The sequence below is a fragment of the Struthio camelus genome, chromosome 2 (genome assembly GCF_040807025.1).
Source record: "Struthio camelus isolate bStrCam1 chromosome 2, bStrCam1.hap1, whole genome shotgun sequence".
Taxonomy (NCBI): Eukaryota; Metazoa; Chordata; class Aves; order Struthioniformes; family Struthionidae; genus Struthio; species Struthio camelus.
The window spans coordinates 122,771,246-122,788,592 of NC_090943.1; the positions used below are offsets into that span (position 1 = coordinate 122,771,246).

Consider the following 17,347-nt stretch of genomic DNA (forward strand, 5'->3'; position numbering starts at 1 on the left):
ATCATGCAATAGAAAGCTGCATGGTCAGTGTAAACACAAAATAACTTGACTCAAAGTGGCAGCAAGTGGCAGATTTATTTTGTAGCAGATAGCAGAGAAGTTTCCTAGAGGCAAATGATATTCTTGGATTTAGCTACCACAAGGAGGCTGCAATGTGGTAAGGAAACAATCATTTTGGTGGAGTTGAACTGGAAGGAGTGGAGTTTCTAAAGAACTACTGTAACTGATAGTATTTTCTAAGTTGCAAAGTGTTTTCGAAGTTGCCAGTTAGGGCCAGCTAAGACTTTCCAGGCAGTGCAGGGCTCTGTTGCACATCTTCACTATGTCAAAATCAAACCAGTCAAAATCCAAACTAATTGCCTGATATTTTACTCCCTTTGCTTTACCTCAAGTGAAGCTGATACATGACTGGGGACAGCTTCATCCATATACAGGGAAACACTCAAAATGCAGTGTATTTTGCAGTTTCCCTGAGTAATGAATACTTACAGTTTTACAAAAAGAAGAATCTTTCAGCTGATTTGGTCACTGACTCCCACTTTGGAGAGAAACGAACATCATTTGAAGGAGTTTCTTAGCCTAGCATTTGATAGGATTTAACTCACTCTTCCTTTGTGCGAAAGACAGTTATAGTGCTCCTACAGATATATCCACAGGGCTCAGGGCTGCAGGAGTTAGGAAGGAAAATGCTATTCGCTGATGTGACATGAATCTTCCAAGCTTCAAACTGACAGCTATGAAATGCCTTCCACAGAAATACTATAAACATGTGGAAACATTCTTTTCTTAGATTATGCTATTAACATAAATATAATGTAAAAAGATAGAAAGCATACGAGGCAGGTGCCTGAGTCAGCAGGGACCCAGACCTGATGGCCTGGCTGATTATCATGGTGCCATGCTGCTTGATGATTGCCTTTAAAAGTATAAAAGGAAAAAAATAATTAAAACAAATTTCATTAAAGCAACACACCAAACAAACAAAAAGCCCCAAACTGTTAAAGGAAGTTTTTTTCTTCTCTGAACCTTTTGCTCCCTGAGACACACATCAGTTTTTTTCAGCTAAGTCATACACGTGGTCTGAAGGACAACAACCCCTTGTACATTGAAATGGCTCCCATTACTTTGTAACCTGTCTGTTTATCTCAGGGTTGCTGCAAGATAAACAAGAATCATCCCTAATTTATAGCAATAACCTGCTTACAGTAACAGGAAATGAGTGAATCTGAAGCAAAAAGACAGAAACAAAGACTAAGCCTGAAGTTCTCCCTTGAAATTTGCACCGACCACAATACTTGTTCTAACAGGGCAGCTGTAATCAAGTGACAAATCAAAGTGGTCCAACCTCAGACACAGAGGTAAACAGCCTGAAATGGACTCCAGCAGCAATCACTTACTGTTCTGAAAACATGCAACACACTTAAGGAAAAAGGAACAAGTCAGGAACAGAGACAACTTTTCTCTCAAACTTTTCTTATTATTATTTCTAAATTATGACCTGCCATGTAGAAATTACATCTTCAGCCTTCTTGCTTTGTAAAGTTACATATATGCCTCCAACAGCACTGCAGTCATACGACTGATGCACTGAAGACAAGACTGCAGAGTTTCACTGCCCAAACGATCAGTGTTTAAGAAAAAGGCTCTCCAGAATTGAAGAGACGCTATGAGCTGAAAGTTATTAAAAACAACAACAATAAACTCTGGAGAATAACCAAAAGCTGACCACACCACCGAATGACAACACATCTGTCAGCAAACTATACAAAAGTGAAATAGCTGATATATCAAGTAACTACACTGTGCATTTGCACAATAGAAAAAATAATTGCTAAGGGCTCCATATAAAGCAGTATTTACAAAAGTTATCTAGCTGTTCTGCTGCAAGGATCTGAATAACTGGAGAACGGGATGAAGACTACCTCTAGATGTTTCAGATCCAACTCAAAAGAGCACTTTGAAGATGGCGTAAGTGATATACAGCCTTCTCAGAAGAGAGGACAATGTACTTCCTAAGTGTTCAAATCTCAAGCCAAGACGACCCTCCAGTAGTAATTACAATAAACATTCTGAAATCAGCTCAGTTATATACTTACAGCTAGAAGTTAGTTGCAGGAGTTTCTTGTAAAGGCCTATTCAAAACGAGGCAGGAAATAGTACGTTTAGTTGTCTTCAGTACAATCAAAATATGCGTGACACCTTGTTAGAAGTAGAATTCTGTGCACTAGATATTAAGAAGGTTGGGTGGGTTATCAATAGCTTAAACACATTAGTAAGTGAAATGGCATCAAGTTCCGCTTAAGTATGTTATTGTATATATTGCTGAGAGGAGCCCACAAAAGCCATCCATTTAGTTTCTCTCATACCATTGGAACAAGGAAGCTAAATACCAAAGGATTAAAACACACCACCAACTCAGAAACGCTCTTCCCTAACACACTGCAGAAAACAGCATGTTAGGAACTTCTTTCTTAAAATTATGATTTATAAAATTGGATGTAATATTTAGCTATAGGAAAGTGAAACGTAAAATGAGAGGAGGTGCAAGACTGAGGGACTCATCAAGCAGTGAGACTTAGGAAGAAGATCCTTATGAACATATGATCCTTATACACACAGCCTTGTTAACATGCTGCATATGAAATTTAAACTTTATTTTCTTAAAATTGGGGGGGGGTTACTTCTGCTGAAGATAGGATGAGTCTCTACATTCACCACCTCCGAAAACCTGCTATTTCTTATACTAGCCCCTTACTGGCTTTTTAAATTATTACATTTTTACAAGAGATCAGCCTTTACATGTTTATAAACAGATACTTTTTGTCCAAATAAAATTGTTTACTCCTTGCAGATTACATCCATTAAAAGGAGAAGGGGGGGGGGGGGCACTGTTTTAAGCCAAATGGTCAAATTCACCTAGTAGTGTATCTAGGACTTGTTCAAGAACACTACAAACTTTCACCAGGAGGCATTTATTGATCCCATTAAAACCTTTCTTTTGTGCTTCAAGCCAATAATGAGGTAGACTTAAAGAACAAATAAAAATTTGCACACACAAGCCACCATATTCTGACCAGAAGGATAAATCCTGAATAAATCCAGAAGAACAACTTCATTAATAATGCGGAATTGTAAACCAGAAAGATTTACTTTGCTGTATCGGAAGCGTTCTCCAGCTGGGTAGGCAAGACTCTCACGAACTACCTAAGACTTCTACAAAAGAAATATTCCAGGGTTACTAAAAGAATTACATTTTTCATCATTAATATCAATTTAATATCCATTATTAAGCAAAGCCCTTTTCTCCTTTATTTACAAACCTGGTTTCTACAAATATACTAGTATATTAAGTATTTGCTGAAGACTGCCTGGCAAAGCTATGACTTCAGTGTAAACAGTTTCCTTCATGATTCATTTCACGTGAGCTGTCCTTTAAGCCACGTGACCATTGCTCCATTTAGGCAAGTTTCAAATAAAAATCAATCCATACAAACAGTATGCGGGTATACACACATTCGTTTGCTATTTAGAGCCTAAAAAAAAAAAAAAAAAAAAAAAAAAGAAGAAGCAGCTCCATGGACCCAGAAGATGCCCCTAGGCTACCAGGTGTAGCAGATTGGGGAAAAAGAGCCCACCTTCATACACCAAGTAGCACAGATACAGCCTGGATAGCTAGCACTGGCAGCTAGCAAGGGCAGACTGAACTGAGAAAGCTCATTCCATTTTACAGAATTTCAAACATTTCTTAAAATGAATTTTTTATTCTAATTTGTGATGAAGGTTCTTCAGATTCTTCAAAAAATGCAAGAGCTGTGGCCTGAGGAATAGGGGAAGGGCTCTGCATGATGAAGCTACTCAGGAGCTCGATGGACAGCATTGCAGGAAAGTGTGTGGATTGCACAATGCTGCCTAGGCACACACTGACTGTTCAGAGCCCACCATCTCCACATACTAAAGGGTCAACAAGGTCCCAAAGAAAAAGGCGTTTCAAGCACAGTTTTGCTCTTTACCCTTCACTTGACCCTAGCCTGCCTCTAGGGACACTCTGACTGCTAAGAACCTCACTCCATGGCAAAAAAGAAAAGCAGCCACACTGATGCTCTGCAAAGGGAGGAGAAAAAAAAAAAAAAGCACAAAAAGCCTGGCAACTCTAAGGTGAGACACAGAGCTGCTGAGGAACAGAAGACGCAGATTTTCCCACCCTCGGGAACTAGAAACGTATGGGAGGACAGAGGCAGTGCAGCCCTTTTCAAATGAATCACTACTCATACTTCAGCCTGTGAAACACCAAAGTAGTCCTTGGTAGTCGTGAAATCACTAGGAATACTTGATAACAAAGAATTACATAAACTACTGAGAAGAGAAAGAAAAATGCAACAAAACACACACTCAACAAGCCCAGCATACAGATCTACTCATCAAGATATTCACAGATTATTTTGTAGTAATCAGCCCAAAATGAAAAGTTTTAAAGTACAAAATCAGAATCCTTAACTTAAAGCTCTGATTCAAGTCTGTAACTCAGCAGGGTTAAAACACAAGTGTCCTTCCCTCTCATAATTCAGGTGCCTCATCGTATAAAACATATGAGGCAATAGGACACCAACTGTGGAACATCCACTAGTTTGCTTCCCTTGTATAAGATTAATAAACCTAGAAATTAATAAGCATGCAATAAACAGCCACTGCATTTTAATCCATGCCACAGCACTGCATGCTTTCAGTGAAGAACGTAAGACAGTATGGAGAACCATCAAAGCAAAGCTGTACGATTTAGCTGAATAAACATCACCTTCATTTAAAATGATGCACCTGAAGTACTCCATATACTTTACATTATCAATGTTGATTTCAATAACATTTTCACCTGCATAATATTAGTATGTGTCAGCATATCATATGTGCACTAGACCTGAGCTGTTCTGTACAAGCTTCTTCCCCACTACTCAGCTGAGGGCAACTGAAGACCCCCGACAGACAGGCTCTGCTATTCCCAGGGAGGAAGGACTCATCATCATGCACTCCACCCGCAGAGCCAGACCAGGAAACCTGCTTGTACTATCAGTTTGCAAACCTCTCTCTAAAAAGCCCTCAGACAACCACTATGAAGCTAGCAGCCCTGCTTCTAACTGAAAATTTGCCCTTTTTTTGATAGACAGAGTACAAAGAACAATGAAGATGACTAGAAATAGCACAAAGTGTCCAAGCACAGCAGGAGGATGCAGAAGACATGGCTGAGGCGAGAGCTGCCCTCACCTCCTGAGCCTATGGGTGTAGCAGAAGTAGAAGGACAGGATGCAAGATTAGTGAAGCTGTTCCTGGGCTGGATAAATGTGAGCGATGAGGGAAGTCTGCAAAATTAGATTAGAAAAGCCATGTCAAAGAATACTGGGTCAAGTGCGGGGGGAAAGACAAGGAGAAGAATCCAATCACTGTTGAGATCTCAAAGATCTTAAGAGTATAAAGAGAGAATGGAAAAAAGGGGAGAAAAAAATATAGGAGAAAAAGCAGCATTAGGTCTACTGTAAGAGCGTACAAACAGCTAGAAAAATGAGAGGTGGTGATGAGAATGCTAAGAGTGTAAGTAAATATTCTGACTTTAGAATAGTAGGATGAACACTAATAAGGAACCATATGATTTTCTGACTTCCCATGAAATCTACATCTTACTGGAAATCACTTACATTTGAGCTAGGAGAGCCTGAGAAATAAGCATGAACACTGCGAACAACAATCACATAAAATTTAGTGCCTGTCCCAGTGATCTTGGTTTATAAAGGCTCCACATTCAGAGGAGTGGGGTGGTAAGCAGCAGCAGCAGCTCAGCGGTGCCAAACAGATACTTCTCTAAACTCAAACGGCGCCAACTTTCCATCTTTCAGCAGCCTAACGCAGTTATGATTCGTGTAGGTTTTGAGTAGGGCACCATGGAAGATAAAAAACAGTTCTGCCTGTAAACACACTTGTCCCTACAGGCTCATTGAGTGGCAGTTCAGAAGCACGAAGCACGTTTTCCGTTTCTTAATAGAACATCAAATCACACGCCCTGCCACTTGCGGATTGAAACTCTAGCTGTCTTACAGCTGTGTGACTACTGACACGATTAAAGGAGCACATAAAATCCTTGTAAAGGTACTTGTCCATTTGGGACTCTCCAGAACTGCAACAGAGCTCATCGCCGCCCCAGTCAAAAGCCACAGTGTAGAACACATGGCAACATGAAAAACACAGCAGCACAGAAAAAAAGTGCAAAATGCTCACAGGTAAACTACAGCCTATTATAAATATGCAAACATGTTTTATTCTGTAGCAACTTGTAAGCAGCATAGAGAGGAGAAAGGTCACTGGAGAACTGAGCTGCAGAAGGTTTAGAGGCAATACAGGTGTTAGAAATAAAAAAAAATGGCTCTGTATATGTTAAATTGGAAGAGAAAAAGGAAAGAGCAGACATCAAAGAATGATTTTTCTCTGTGCTCTCTTTGATGGTAAGACCTAGCTGCTGTAGAGAAAGTAAAAATTCTTTTTTTTGGATAGGGGTTCTTGCCAAAGTGCTGTCACAACAGGAGACGAATGAGATAAAGGGCCACTCAAAACTGCCGTTACATTTAAGCTAACTACTCTGTTAATTCTGATTGTTTCTATGTTATTATTACAGAGACGTTTTCACACATTGATGAAGCACTTGCACAAGGAGTAGCGTCTCTCCTGAAGAGCATCATGGCAATACATCAAAGAGAAAATCCCCAAGAAAACATCTTGTTGACCCAAGGTACACAGTTTTCAGTTTAATCTTCTAACACCCTCTTGATTTTTTCCTGTTTCTTTTTACTGGTATATGTACACACACAGAAGGAAAAAAAAGGGGGAAATCACACTGAAGAAGAGAAACAAGGAGCGCTGCAAGGAAAAAAAGGTTAACTTCAAGATTATAAAAGATGCAAGGAATGTGAAGAATGTTAGCAAGTAAATAAATCAATAATCTACAAACATCATCTACATTCCTGAACTAACTTAAAAGTACGGATATTTGCCCTTTACATTCCTGAGAAGATTTTCAAGGAAGACTCCATCTGCAGCTCTACGTACTTCTGTCAACACCCTAGTATCAAAAGAAACATTTCCACAGAGAATCTCTACTTCCTGATTTAACAGTTGTTTTTCTTGTAAATATGTTGGACCACCCCAGAAACATTAATAGGTTGAGATAAATGAAGTGATCATTACACTTACTTGAAAAAACTCAAGATCACTGTCAAAGAGTTGCAGGGACAAGAAACTACATTTCCGCTCCCCTTTCTCCGCCCCCTAAAACATAGATTACTAGAGTCTAACAGCTTTTGCAGAATAAAAGCACAGACCAATAAACCTGAAAGACTGAAGTGGTTTTACAGATGTATTTCTTCACAATAGTTTCAGCATACTACAAAGTAAGTGTTTTACAGAGGAAAAGGAAGTTGAGCAATTGAGATAAGAGGATATAAAAGTCACTAGATCGTAACAAGTTGGGAACATTCCGTATTTTTAATGGGGGGAAAAAATGCCCCACAAATATAAAACTAAAACTACGGATACGTCATCAAGCAATTTGGTACAATAGGAGCAGATCAGTGGAGTGAAAGAGTTGGTGCTGAGGTCCTGAAATCCACCCTGTGACATTTCAGGAGTTTTTACTTCAGACTAGCTCTAGACTGGTCCCATGAGCTGAGCATCCATTAGAGACCGAAGTGCCTCTCCTGTTTTAATTTTATCCAAAAAGGAATCCAGACCACCCTATGGTCCAAACCAAAGCACGGTAAATGCAGACAACAGACATTCAGCTCAGAAGTGTAATCCTGAGCCATGTGCTAACACAAACGTACCTGAATTTTCCATCTGCTTTTGATGTTATACACAGAAAAGGCTTGTCAAATCCAGTATCTAACTCTGTTTCAAAAAAACAAAAAAAAAAAACCCCAAAATGCTAGCAAACAAAAACCTGGATAGGTATAGGATGATTCCAAGTGAGCACTGGTGCCCAGAAGTTCACTTGTGCCTATAAGGCATTACATGAATTCTACCAAAATTCCTTTGCCTCATAATGTAGGATGTTAAAGAATTAAAACAAAGCTGTTGCTAATATCATTCTACTGCCAAACAGGGAAGACTTCTCCCAACCATTCACAAATATTGAACAAAGCACTTAATTTTTTTTTTTTTTAAAAACACAAATCTTTAATGTAACAGATGCAATTACTGGAAAAAAAAACAAAAAACAAAAAACCTTCTGTACCTGTATGTTGCTCTTCAATCCAAGCTTGCAGATACATGAAGAGGAGTAGACCAGCTACTCCAAACATCAGTACAGACACAAAGACTTGTCTTAGGTTCATGACCCTACCAGAGGGCTGCTTTTCAGCTTTCAGAAGGACGCATGGTTCACTTTCCACAGGTTTTCAGTGTGCCTGTATCTTCTTCAGTACCTTTTCCTGAGACACTGACCTGGAATAGTAAGAGATGCAGCTAGTTCTTATCTTACTTTATTCACCACTTCAGAAGCTGTTTAAACAGTGTACAAGATATAAGGTGCGGCTCTTATAAGCTATTTTTTCTAATGCTTTGATTTCTGTTCAGAATCTCGACATCCTTTGTACACCTCAATGAGTTCAAAGCAGAAGTTACCTCAGATACCATTTCACCTCCATGCAGATGGACACTAAGGTCTAGGATGACGGAAGGTGCCAACACCCCAGATGTCACACTAACACACCACTGCCCACAAACTGCCACACTTTGGGAGCTGCGGCAACAGCCAGAGCCCTCCCCAGGCGACCAGGGTGCGTGCTGGTGCTATCATACCTGGGCAGGCAGCAATCCAGCATCTCTGCTGCTGGAGCTGGTGCAAGCGGCCCTTTGCAAGGCTGTGCAGTCACCCTTGCACAATGGCTCTGCTCGTAACACCTCACCACAAGGTCAGCCTACGCTCTGGGGAATTATAACTAATGCTTACCCACAAACATGAATCCAAAAATCGACCTTCTCCAAACCTGCAAAAATCAGCATTGGATGGTATCAATAACTTGGCCTGCACAAAGGGAATATATGGATACTCTCTTTTACCCAGTCACTTTGCAACAGGGGAAAGACTCGTCAAAAACCTGTTTCTTGCCACTAACCTCAGTGGGAATAAGATCAAACGTAAAATCTTATCAAAAAGGTTTCTTTGTGGCACAGCAAAGGGCCCCAGAAGAAGGAAGAAATTTACCAAATGTGCTGCCTCTGCCACTAAGGGGTCATAAAATTCCATTTATAACAACAGAACATAGAAGATGCTGTAGAATATATTAAAAAAGGCAACTTTTTAACCCATACCAGAATGTGTTCTCCTTGAAAGCAGGTTACTAGGAGCTGAAAAGTAGCTGTTAAACTAGTCTGCACAGGCAGGGAAACAAAAATTGAAATTCAACACAGTGACCACCCTTGTGAGTGAGTATCTGATAGAAGTTTCTAATAAACTACAGCAAAGAATGCAATGAGAAACTTAAGCTTCTAAAGGACAACAGTATACTGAAAGATATTTGAAAGAGAAGTCTATTGAAAGAACAGAACTAAATTATATGTGCATTCAAATAAACAGAAAAAAATGTAGACATTTAACAGTTATTCTGAAATGTACAAATATTTCGCATTCCCAAAGTTTGTATTTTAAATAACTCAGCACTGCCACATCTCTAATTGTTGAGTTTCTAAAAAAAATACACATACACATAAGGTTTAATAGGAACGTCTATTAAGAATAGCTGAATGAAAAAGTAACTACATTTTCTAAGAGATAAAAGATTCCAAGAACAACAAAATGGTATTCAGAACTTTACAGAATTTTTTCAGTACTCTGCCATAAAAAAAAGGAGTTCTTTATGAAGCACAAACTTGCCTGCAAATCTGTTGCTGAAAAGGTAAACCATACTTCTAAGTATTTAACATTTTATATACAATTTTTCTATAGTCAGATAGATAACTAAACATTAACAGCACATAAAAGGAAGTCTTTTTTCATATAGGTCATGAAGTAACTTGTTCAAAAATGGAACACGGAAGGAAGGGAAGTAGGGGCTTTAATTCCATATAGTTCTTTCTGCCTTAATTCTGCAGAGATGGAATTCCCTACAGAGGGCATACCTGTTTCCTACATACCTATGTTCCCTGCATACCTGGCTGCAGCTATTATATTGCATTTCATTGGAAAGCAGCAGTGAAAACTGGACAAAAGAAAAGAAAATGCTTGGGGAATTCTTCATGAAATGCCTTTTGCCTGAGTGGGGGTAGCAGCATCTCCTTCCCGCAAGCTCTTTATTAGCTGCTATCACTTGCACCTTTTTCTCCAGCGCTCTCAGCAGTCTCAGACTTCCAGGCTTCCTTATCTATGCCAACAGGTTTACTTGGGTCTGTGCTGCCAATCTCTGCACCTAACTTCAGTCCTGCAGCAAATAGGCTGTTTGCAGGCCGCCTGAGCTTGCTCTGCTAACCAGATAGCAGCTTTCCAGCACGATCAACGCTTCAAGAACACTTACAGTTAAAGGACGAACAAATACAAAATTCTTCTACTTTTTTTCGCCCAAACAAAAGCTATGTTGTTCACATAACATGTTGTTCACTGACAGCATCTAGATCTAAAAAGACATTTGAATACTCTACAGGTCGGAACAAATATCTTTGAAAGAAAGAAATTAAACTGCAGGTAGCAGAAACTGGAAATCAGTTTCTTTTGGAAAAGGTATTTGGGATTCATAACTTTCTCCTTACAAAAAGGAAGTAATCCAGATACTCATGGTGAATGCTGGCATGCTTCCAAATAAGCCAGCTTTTGTAATTTTGTCACTTCTGTTTCTATCTCTGACTCTCTGCGACTTTCACTTGCGTTTTCAGCTCTCCTTTCCGAGAGGGTGTCCTCGGGTGGGCAAGAAATGCTTCTTCAGGCCACACAATGACACTTTGCTTTCAGTATCTTGGCCCACAGCTCCATGAACAGGCCATACGTGTGCAGGCTGGCACTGCTCCTCACCCCAGCCACTCGTTCTCATCGCCCCTGCCCGCCCAGCCAGCACGAGCGCTCACAAGTCTGCACAGTAGCACTCAAACTGATCTAGCTGAAAACTGCTCCAGAAAGATGAAACGAGGACCTTGCTGCCAAAGGAAGCGGGCAAGCACTGGTTTACCAAACTACAGCCTCCAATAGACTTACCCAAGAAAAGTGCCTGCAGTTTTTTTTCTTCAAGCAATCCCAGCTACTATATGCATTCATGACACAGGATGGTCTATACGCAATATATAGCTCAGGGGTTGCATGCAGGACTAGCTACAAGCCTTGCATTATCACTTTTCAGACACACAGTAAAAATCAGTAGTGTCAAGCAACTTAATACATTAGTAGGGAATTTTTTTTTTACTAGGATTATTTCAGTTTTGAAGAGGTGAGAATCCCTCCAAAAAAATGGTAGTTTAAGATGCTTTCCACCCCTCCTTTCTTTTTAAACTACAGAAGAATGCTAAGAAGAGAAAGAAAAACCTCATGGCCAATTTATCTTAGGTGTCGTACATATAGCCACATCCCCAAACAATAACACCACCATCACAGTCATTACAATTATCTTTGTATCAGGAGTTTACATGCTACTTGTAATCAGTTTAACCTGTTTAAATTTAAGTGAAATTATATTCTTTATGTTCAGGCCATGTTTAAAATGAGATTAATTTTAAGTAAGACTACCTATTTTAACATAGGTCAGACAATAAACGCTAAAATACCCTGAAATTTGAAGATGCTCTTCTACCTTATAAGATTTTTAATGGCTTTTCAGCCTGAATAGTTCATTTAACTTGTTTAACACAGTGATTTGTCACCCATATATGAAAAAAAAAAAGTCATAGAAGCATTAAAAGAAAGTCTGGGTCTGGGAGTCTTCCAAAAAAAAAAAAACTTTAAAAACGGCCACACAGCACTGACAAATTGCCTGTTCTAGCACTGAAAGCTGAGATCATGCATAACACTTCCAGCATCCTGGGAGAGCGGAAATACCTGCAAAGATTCTTTAATCAAGATTAATACTCCCTTATAGCTGTGAAGGAAGCACAAACAAGTAATTACTTTGAATCTAAGTATTTCCAAAAGAGCAATCCACAGGGGGGTTCAGTGTCCTAACTAGCTGTAAATCTTTCTTTTTCTCCCATTCTGGGGAACGCAGCTCCACTGGGTGATAGCTAGACAGCACGTCCGCTACACGGAAACTAAATACAGCTTAAGAAACTGATGCGTCCTGCTTACCTCCACTGAACTCAATTCCTTCTTTAGCCCAACCTCACCCACCTCTTTTTAAGCATCTGTTTCAACTTGAGCTTGCGCAGAGAATGCCACAATGACCCATGCACTTCAAAACGTCAAGCCCTTTTGACTATCTCAGAGACATTGCCACATATCATTCTTATCACTCACGGAGGCACAGTTATCGTGGCAGAAACAACATAACACGCTTTAGTTGACAACACAGAGCTTTTTGCAGCAAGACCTGACAAGTTCATAATCATTCACTTGGAGGCCAATCATTCACTTGGAGGCAAATTGTTTAATTCCACTGTCAGATTTCAGAGTTTCAGGAATCCACATTCCACTAACGTACAATTGCTGCATTTTTCCCTTTTATGTTTTGGGCTCTGCTCAAAGAGGCACATTCCTGTATAAGGCCAAGACAAACAAAATGAAATAGCATGGCCACCCAAAACGAGGAAGACAGCACCTCCCGCTTTTGGCTTGATTCCTCAGTCATCCACCTTTCTCTTGAGAAGAAAATACACTTGCAACTGAGAAGAGGCACCTTTAGGGCCAGTCCATGCCAGTGAAATACAGTACTCAGGTACTGTTCCTGGCTTCTTGATATTTCAGACCACACACAAAACTTATGTCATTTGGTTGCAATATGTCTGGCTAACCTGAAACTTCCTTGCCACTCTCTTCCTCACCACCACCTAGTTCAGAAATCAAAAATATATAAAAGTAAAGTATGTTTGTCTCATGAAGTATTTACAAACCCTTCTTTTCCATTCTCTTTCACCTTCTTTTCTTTATCTGAAAAAAAGATGATGATTAGTGGTTAGTCAGTAGACTACTGATGAAAAAACAGACTCTCCTTACAATGGTCAAAGTATTCATGTTACTGCAGGTTACCACAAATACTTACTCACTAGCTCTGCATCGCCTCAGACAGACCTGAATTAATAAAAGCAAATTGGAAAAAGGATACAGAAAGCTACAACAACCTTTCACGGCTCACATTCATTTTTTGTTCCTTCCGCCTTTACCCCAAGAAGCAATACATGGGCTGATGCCTCCACTTGATTATCACAACAGGGAAATTTTGCACTGTGGAATGTCCTCCTGGACACCAGCCCAGGCTACTTTCAGCTCGGGCAGCAAAAGGAGGCAAGGAGAGTCTTCTCAATGCAAGACATGCTCTCCTCCCCTGCTCCTCATCTGTTGGCACATGCCCTACTCCACACATATCGTCCAGGATCACCTTTCCCACCTTCCACACATCAACTTTCTGGCTTCACCATAAAAGCGTGAAGGCACAGCCCCAGCTTTTAACAATGCTCACACAGTACCTCATATCAGGCAGTGGTTTATTCAAACAGTGGCTATGAATAAACATACAATACTGGCCATTTTCTCATTGCAGCAAGCTAAATGGAGTATTACAGCTGGGTGAAGTCAAAATCCTTACAGAAATTTGCACTAAGTGCATGACCAGATCAAGACAATCAAACTCAGTTCTACTAGGCATGTTACGGGAATGAACATGGCCAATGCCGATATAAACCCTGACTACAAAAGAATAATAATAATGAAAAAAATGATCATAATGTAGCCCTTTTGGTCCACAGGACTCTCGGGGAGAGCAGGGGAGTATGGTTAGCTATCTGACAGGCCTCACTGCAGGGCTGAGAACAGGGCAGGGCAGTGATGAATTTCTCTGCCACCCTCTGACAGACAGGACTTCAGTAGCTGGTGCCAAAGAGAGAAAAACAGCCTATCCCAACCCACCGCTGGCACCTCAGCAACTTTGTATTCTGAAGAGCCACTTGTAAGAAGGCTGTGTCCAAGTGTAACTGAAGACATCCTTTAGCCTGCAGAACTTTTACCACCCACAATAACATATGATTACTACCTACCAACCTTGCAAATCCCATTATGGAATTCTACAACAAAATTTTCTTAAGACAAAAATCATAAGATCTTCTGTGCAAAATAAGTAGCGATTTACTTTCAAAGGAGACACCAGCTTAAAAAAAGTGTACATCCTTACCTCACCCCCAGAAAACCCTAAAACAATAAAGCCCCTTCAAAAATTAAAATTAGAATTAAAAGTTTCAAGAACAATCAGGAAATTCCAAGCACTAGCATCACCAGAGCAACTTCTACCCAGCCAAGTCACACATATTTAGCATTCTTCTATTTCACTCTCCCTTATTACATAACAGACCTCAATGTTATTACAACAATTATGTTTTGTTATTAATGCACTTTAGAGCATACATAACAAATTATATGACAAAGTAAATATGTTTTGCATCTGATTCGGCCAATTTTAACGTACTAAAGCCACTAGTTTCTCATTACCCCTTAAATATTTTTCCAAAGAACTCCCCTTAATGAAGCAAAAGACATAAACATGACTCATTTTAGTAAAGAAGCACATATTGGCTTCTGAGGCCATTAAACCCTTCTGTAGGAATTGCACAAGGTAACTGAAAGCAGTTCATGGTACCCGCACTGCTTCGGAGTACATTCAGCAACACAGCAACTCCCCTGGTCCTGCTCTTCAAACATAAATCCGATTGAACTGCAGATCATATAATTTAATCCGTACAGCGACTGTCAGCTACTTGGAGGTTAACTTCAAGCTGCAGTTCTAATCATTTTTCATTACAAAAACAAACAAAAGCTGCCCTTCTATTAGCAGATACATACAGAGTAGTCATACACCTAAGTAGTAGCATATCAACTTCTTGAAAAGTTTTGTATGTTTATAGAGAAAGGAGAGGATAATCCAGTGGTACTGAATATTCCAGTTTACCGAAAATTCAGTATCAAGGGTGTCATTCTACAGCTGCATGAGACACTCTTACATCAAAAGGAAAAAAAGTATTATTTTTCATAGTAGCCCCCAGTGAGGAGGGGGAGACCCTACAGCAGTAAGCACCTGAGCAGACAAAGAGAGGGGCTGGCAGGCTTAGCTCTTACCTGCCTCAGGTGCAGCATGCAGCAAGCAAGCAGTCCCAGAAAAGTCACCTGGATTACGGAAAGTTAAAACAGAAGCAGGGCTCACGAGAGAGCAGCTTGATAGCTCTGAATCTTCCAGGAGGGGTCAGAGGTGGACTTTTCCTGTTGCCTTTAGGATGGAGGAGATCACAAAACGGATGGTGCCAAAAGCAGGATCTTCTTCTAATTTTGCTAAATTCAAATAAAGGAACCTGTTTGACTGCAGCGAACCAATGTGTTATTAGTATGCCAAGTAGACCCATGCTCTGCCCCAATCACTACTCCGCTGCTTAAAATGTACAGGCAATACTACCTATTTTTTTATTTTGCAGACAAGCCCTGAATTCCAGATTTCTGTTGTGCGACGATTGGGGTGGGGTGGGGGGGGGGGGAAGAAGGTGAAGGGGTCAGCAGAAAAGTTGGCACACCCGCGGAGCGCTGCCTTGCACGGTGCCGCAGCCGGGGAGCGAAAGGATCCACCTAAACTTTTCAGGTTTGTTCCCGATCCCGTAACACGCGGGGCTTCCTAGCGCGACCCTCCGCGGCTCGTCCCGCCGGTGCCCGGGCAGGGGCTGCCGGAGCCGCCCGCAGCGCCGCGCCGCTCTGCACCGCCCGAGGCACCCGCGGAGCCGCCCGCGCTGGGGCCGAGGAAAACCCCGCGCCCAGCCCGACCGTACGCGGACGGCCCCTTACCTGCCCGCCGCCGCGGAGCCGCTCCGCGCCGCGCAGCACCCGCCCGCCGCCGCGGAGCCGCTCCGCTCCGCGCCGCTCCGCTCCCCCGCCTGGCGGCCGGCAACGCTCCTGCCGGCGGCGCCCACAGGGGCGCGGGGCGGCTCCGCGGCCGGGCGATTATCCGCGGAGAGGTCAGTGAAGGGCGGCGGGGGCGGCTCAGGGAGGCGCCTCTGCAGCGCAAACTTTCGCTGCAAAACTTTCGGGCCGAGCGAAGGGACGGGACGGGTCGGACGGGACCCCCCCCGGCCAAGGCAGGTAACTAAAACATTTCCTCCTCTGTCTGCCCTTTTGCCGACCCCGTCTAGAAAGCGCGTGTCGTTATAAGAAGAGTCTTTCCGTTCCTTTCTCGAAAATCCTCTGAGATTATGCGTTTTGCTATCGAATTTTGTTTGCTTTTACATAGCCATAGGTAGACTCTCCCTACGCAATCAACCAAGTGCAGCTGAGCTGCCAGGTAAAGCCTGTGGCAAGTCATAACTGGAATTAGCTACTAAAACAAGTAGCGTTCCTACGTAAAACTTAATTGTTATGTATGGGAAACAGGAATAGATGACAGAGAAAGTTATTTAATTAGTGCATATTAGCACTTCATATTTGTTTTGCAAACATTATCAGCTAGTTGTGACAATAGTCCAGCTACACAGGCAAATGACATTATCTCTATCTAACAGGCACATTGCTTTGCTTACATTTCTTCAAGAACTTGCTCTAGTTCCTGCCAGGGATGAGGTAAGCAAAGAAGAGCTCCAACTTCCTGGAGATATGCTCAAATCACATTTATCTGCCTCTCTCCCTTCTAGGTGTTTCACTGCAGTGCTATGTCTCTAGAGTTACTGTGGGCTCTGGTTCTGAAATACTCCCGGACATGCTGTCCCGTCCCTCACTTTTGGCATAAGCCCTTTCTTGGAGTAACCAGCAATGCAACACTTCACGTTCTTACAGCATCTTTTATCCTGACAGATCTCAAATAATCTCACACACTGTTACAGGCGGATCACTTCTCCAACCAGCGAAGCACAACCACCTTTGGCGTGACGCTTAACACTACCAGCTAGCCCAAAACAACGCAGCAGACAGAAAAGAGCTGTGCACCACTCTGATTTCCAGAGGGGTTCAGCTAAGCAGAATGTAATTACCCCAACCAGAACTTAGAGACTGGGGATAACACACGTTCACAGCAAAACCCTTCAGGCTCTGAAGCAGCCACAGGCAGTCAGGACCTGTGCGTAGGGGTGTTCCCTGTGGATTTCCCATTCAAACAGTAAGCCATCCCCCTCCTGCTTAGTATGGGTTGTGTGAGCACATATAACCTCACGCATGGTGCTA

General features: G+C 41.6%; 1 protein-coding gene across 4 annotated transcripts in view; it reads right to left on the reverse strand.

Moving 5' to 3' along the window:
• Positions 1–16,076, reverse strand: part of CHST9 (carbohydrate sulfotransferase 9) — a 93,183-nt gene extending 77,107 nt beyond the window's left edge. The window contains exons 1-4 of one of the 4 annotated variants that reach the window (XM_068932424.1): positions 15,983–16,069; positions 15,272–15,481; positions 8,987–9,023; positions 8,270–8,478 (exon numbers count right to left, since the gene is read on the reverse strand). In XM_068932424.1, coding sequence (XP_068788525.1) covers positions 8,270–8,369 — 100 coding nt within the window. In that variant the 5' untranslated portion in view covers positions 8,370–8,478; positions 8,987–9,023; positions 15,272–15,481; positions 15,983–16,069. Of the gene's footprint in view, positions 1–8,269; positions 8,479–8,986; positions 9,024–15,104; positions 15,482–15,982 lie in introns of those variants that run through there. The other 3 variants (XM_068932422.1, XM_068932423.1, XM_068932425.1) reach the window with 3 other exon arrangements.
• Positions 16,077–17,347: the final 1,271 nt, after the last annotated feature.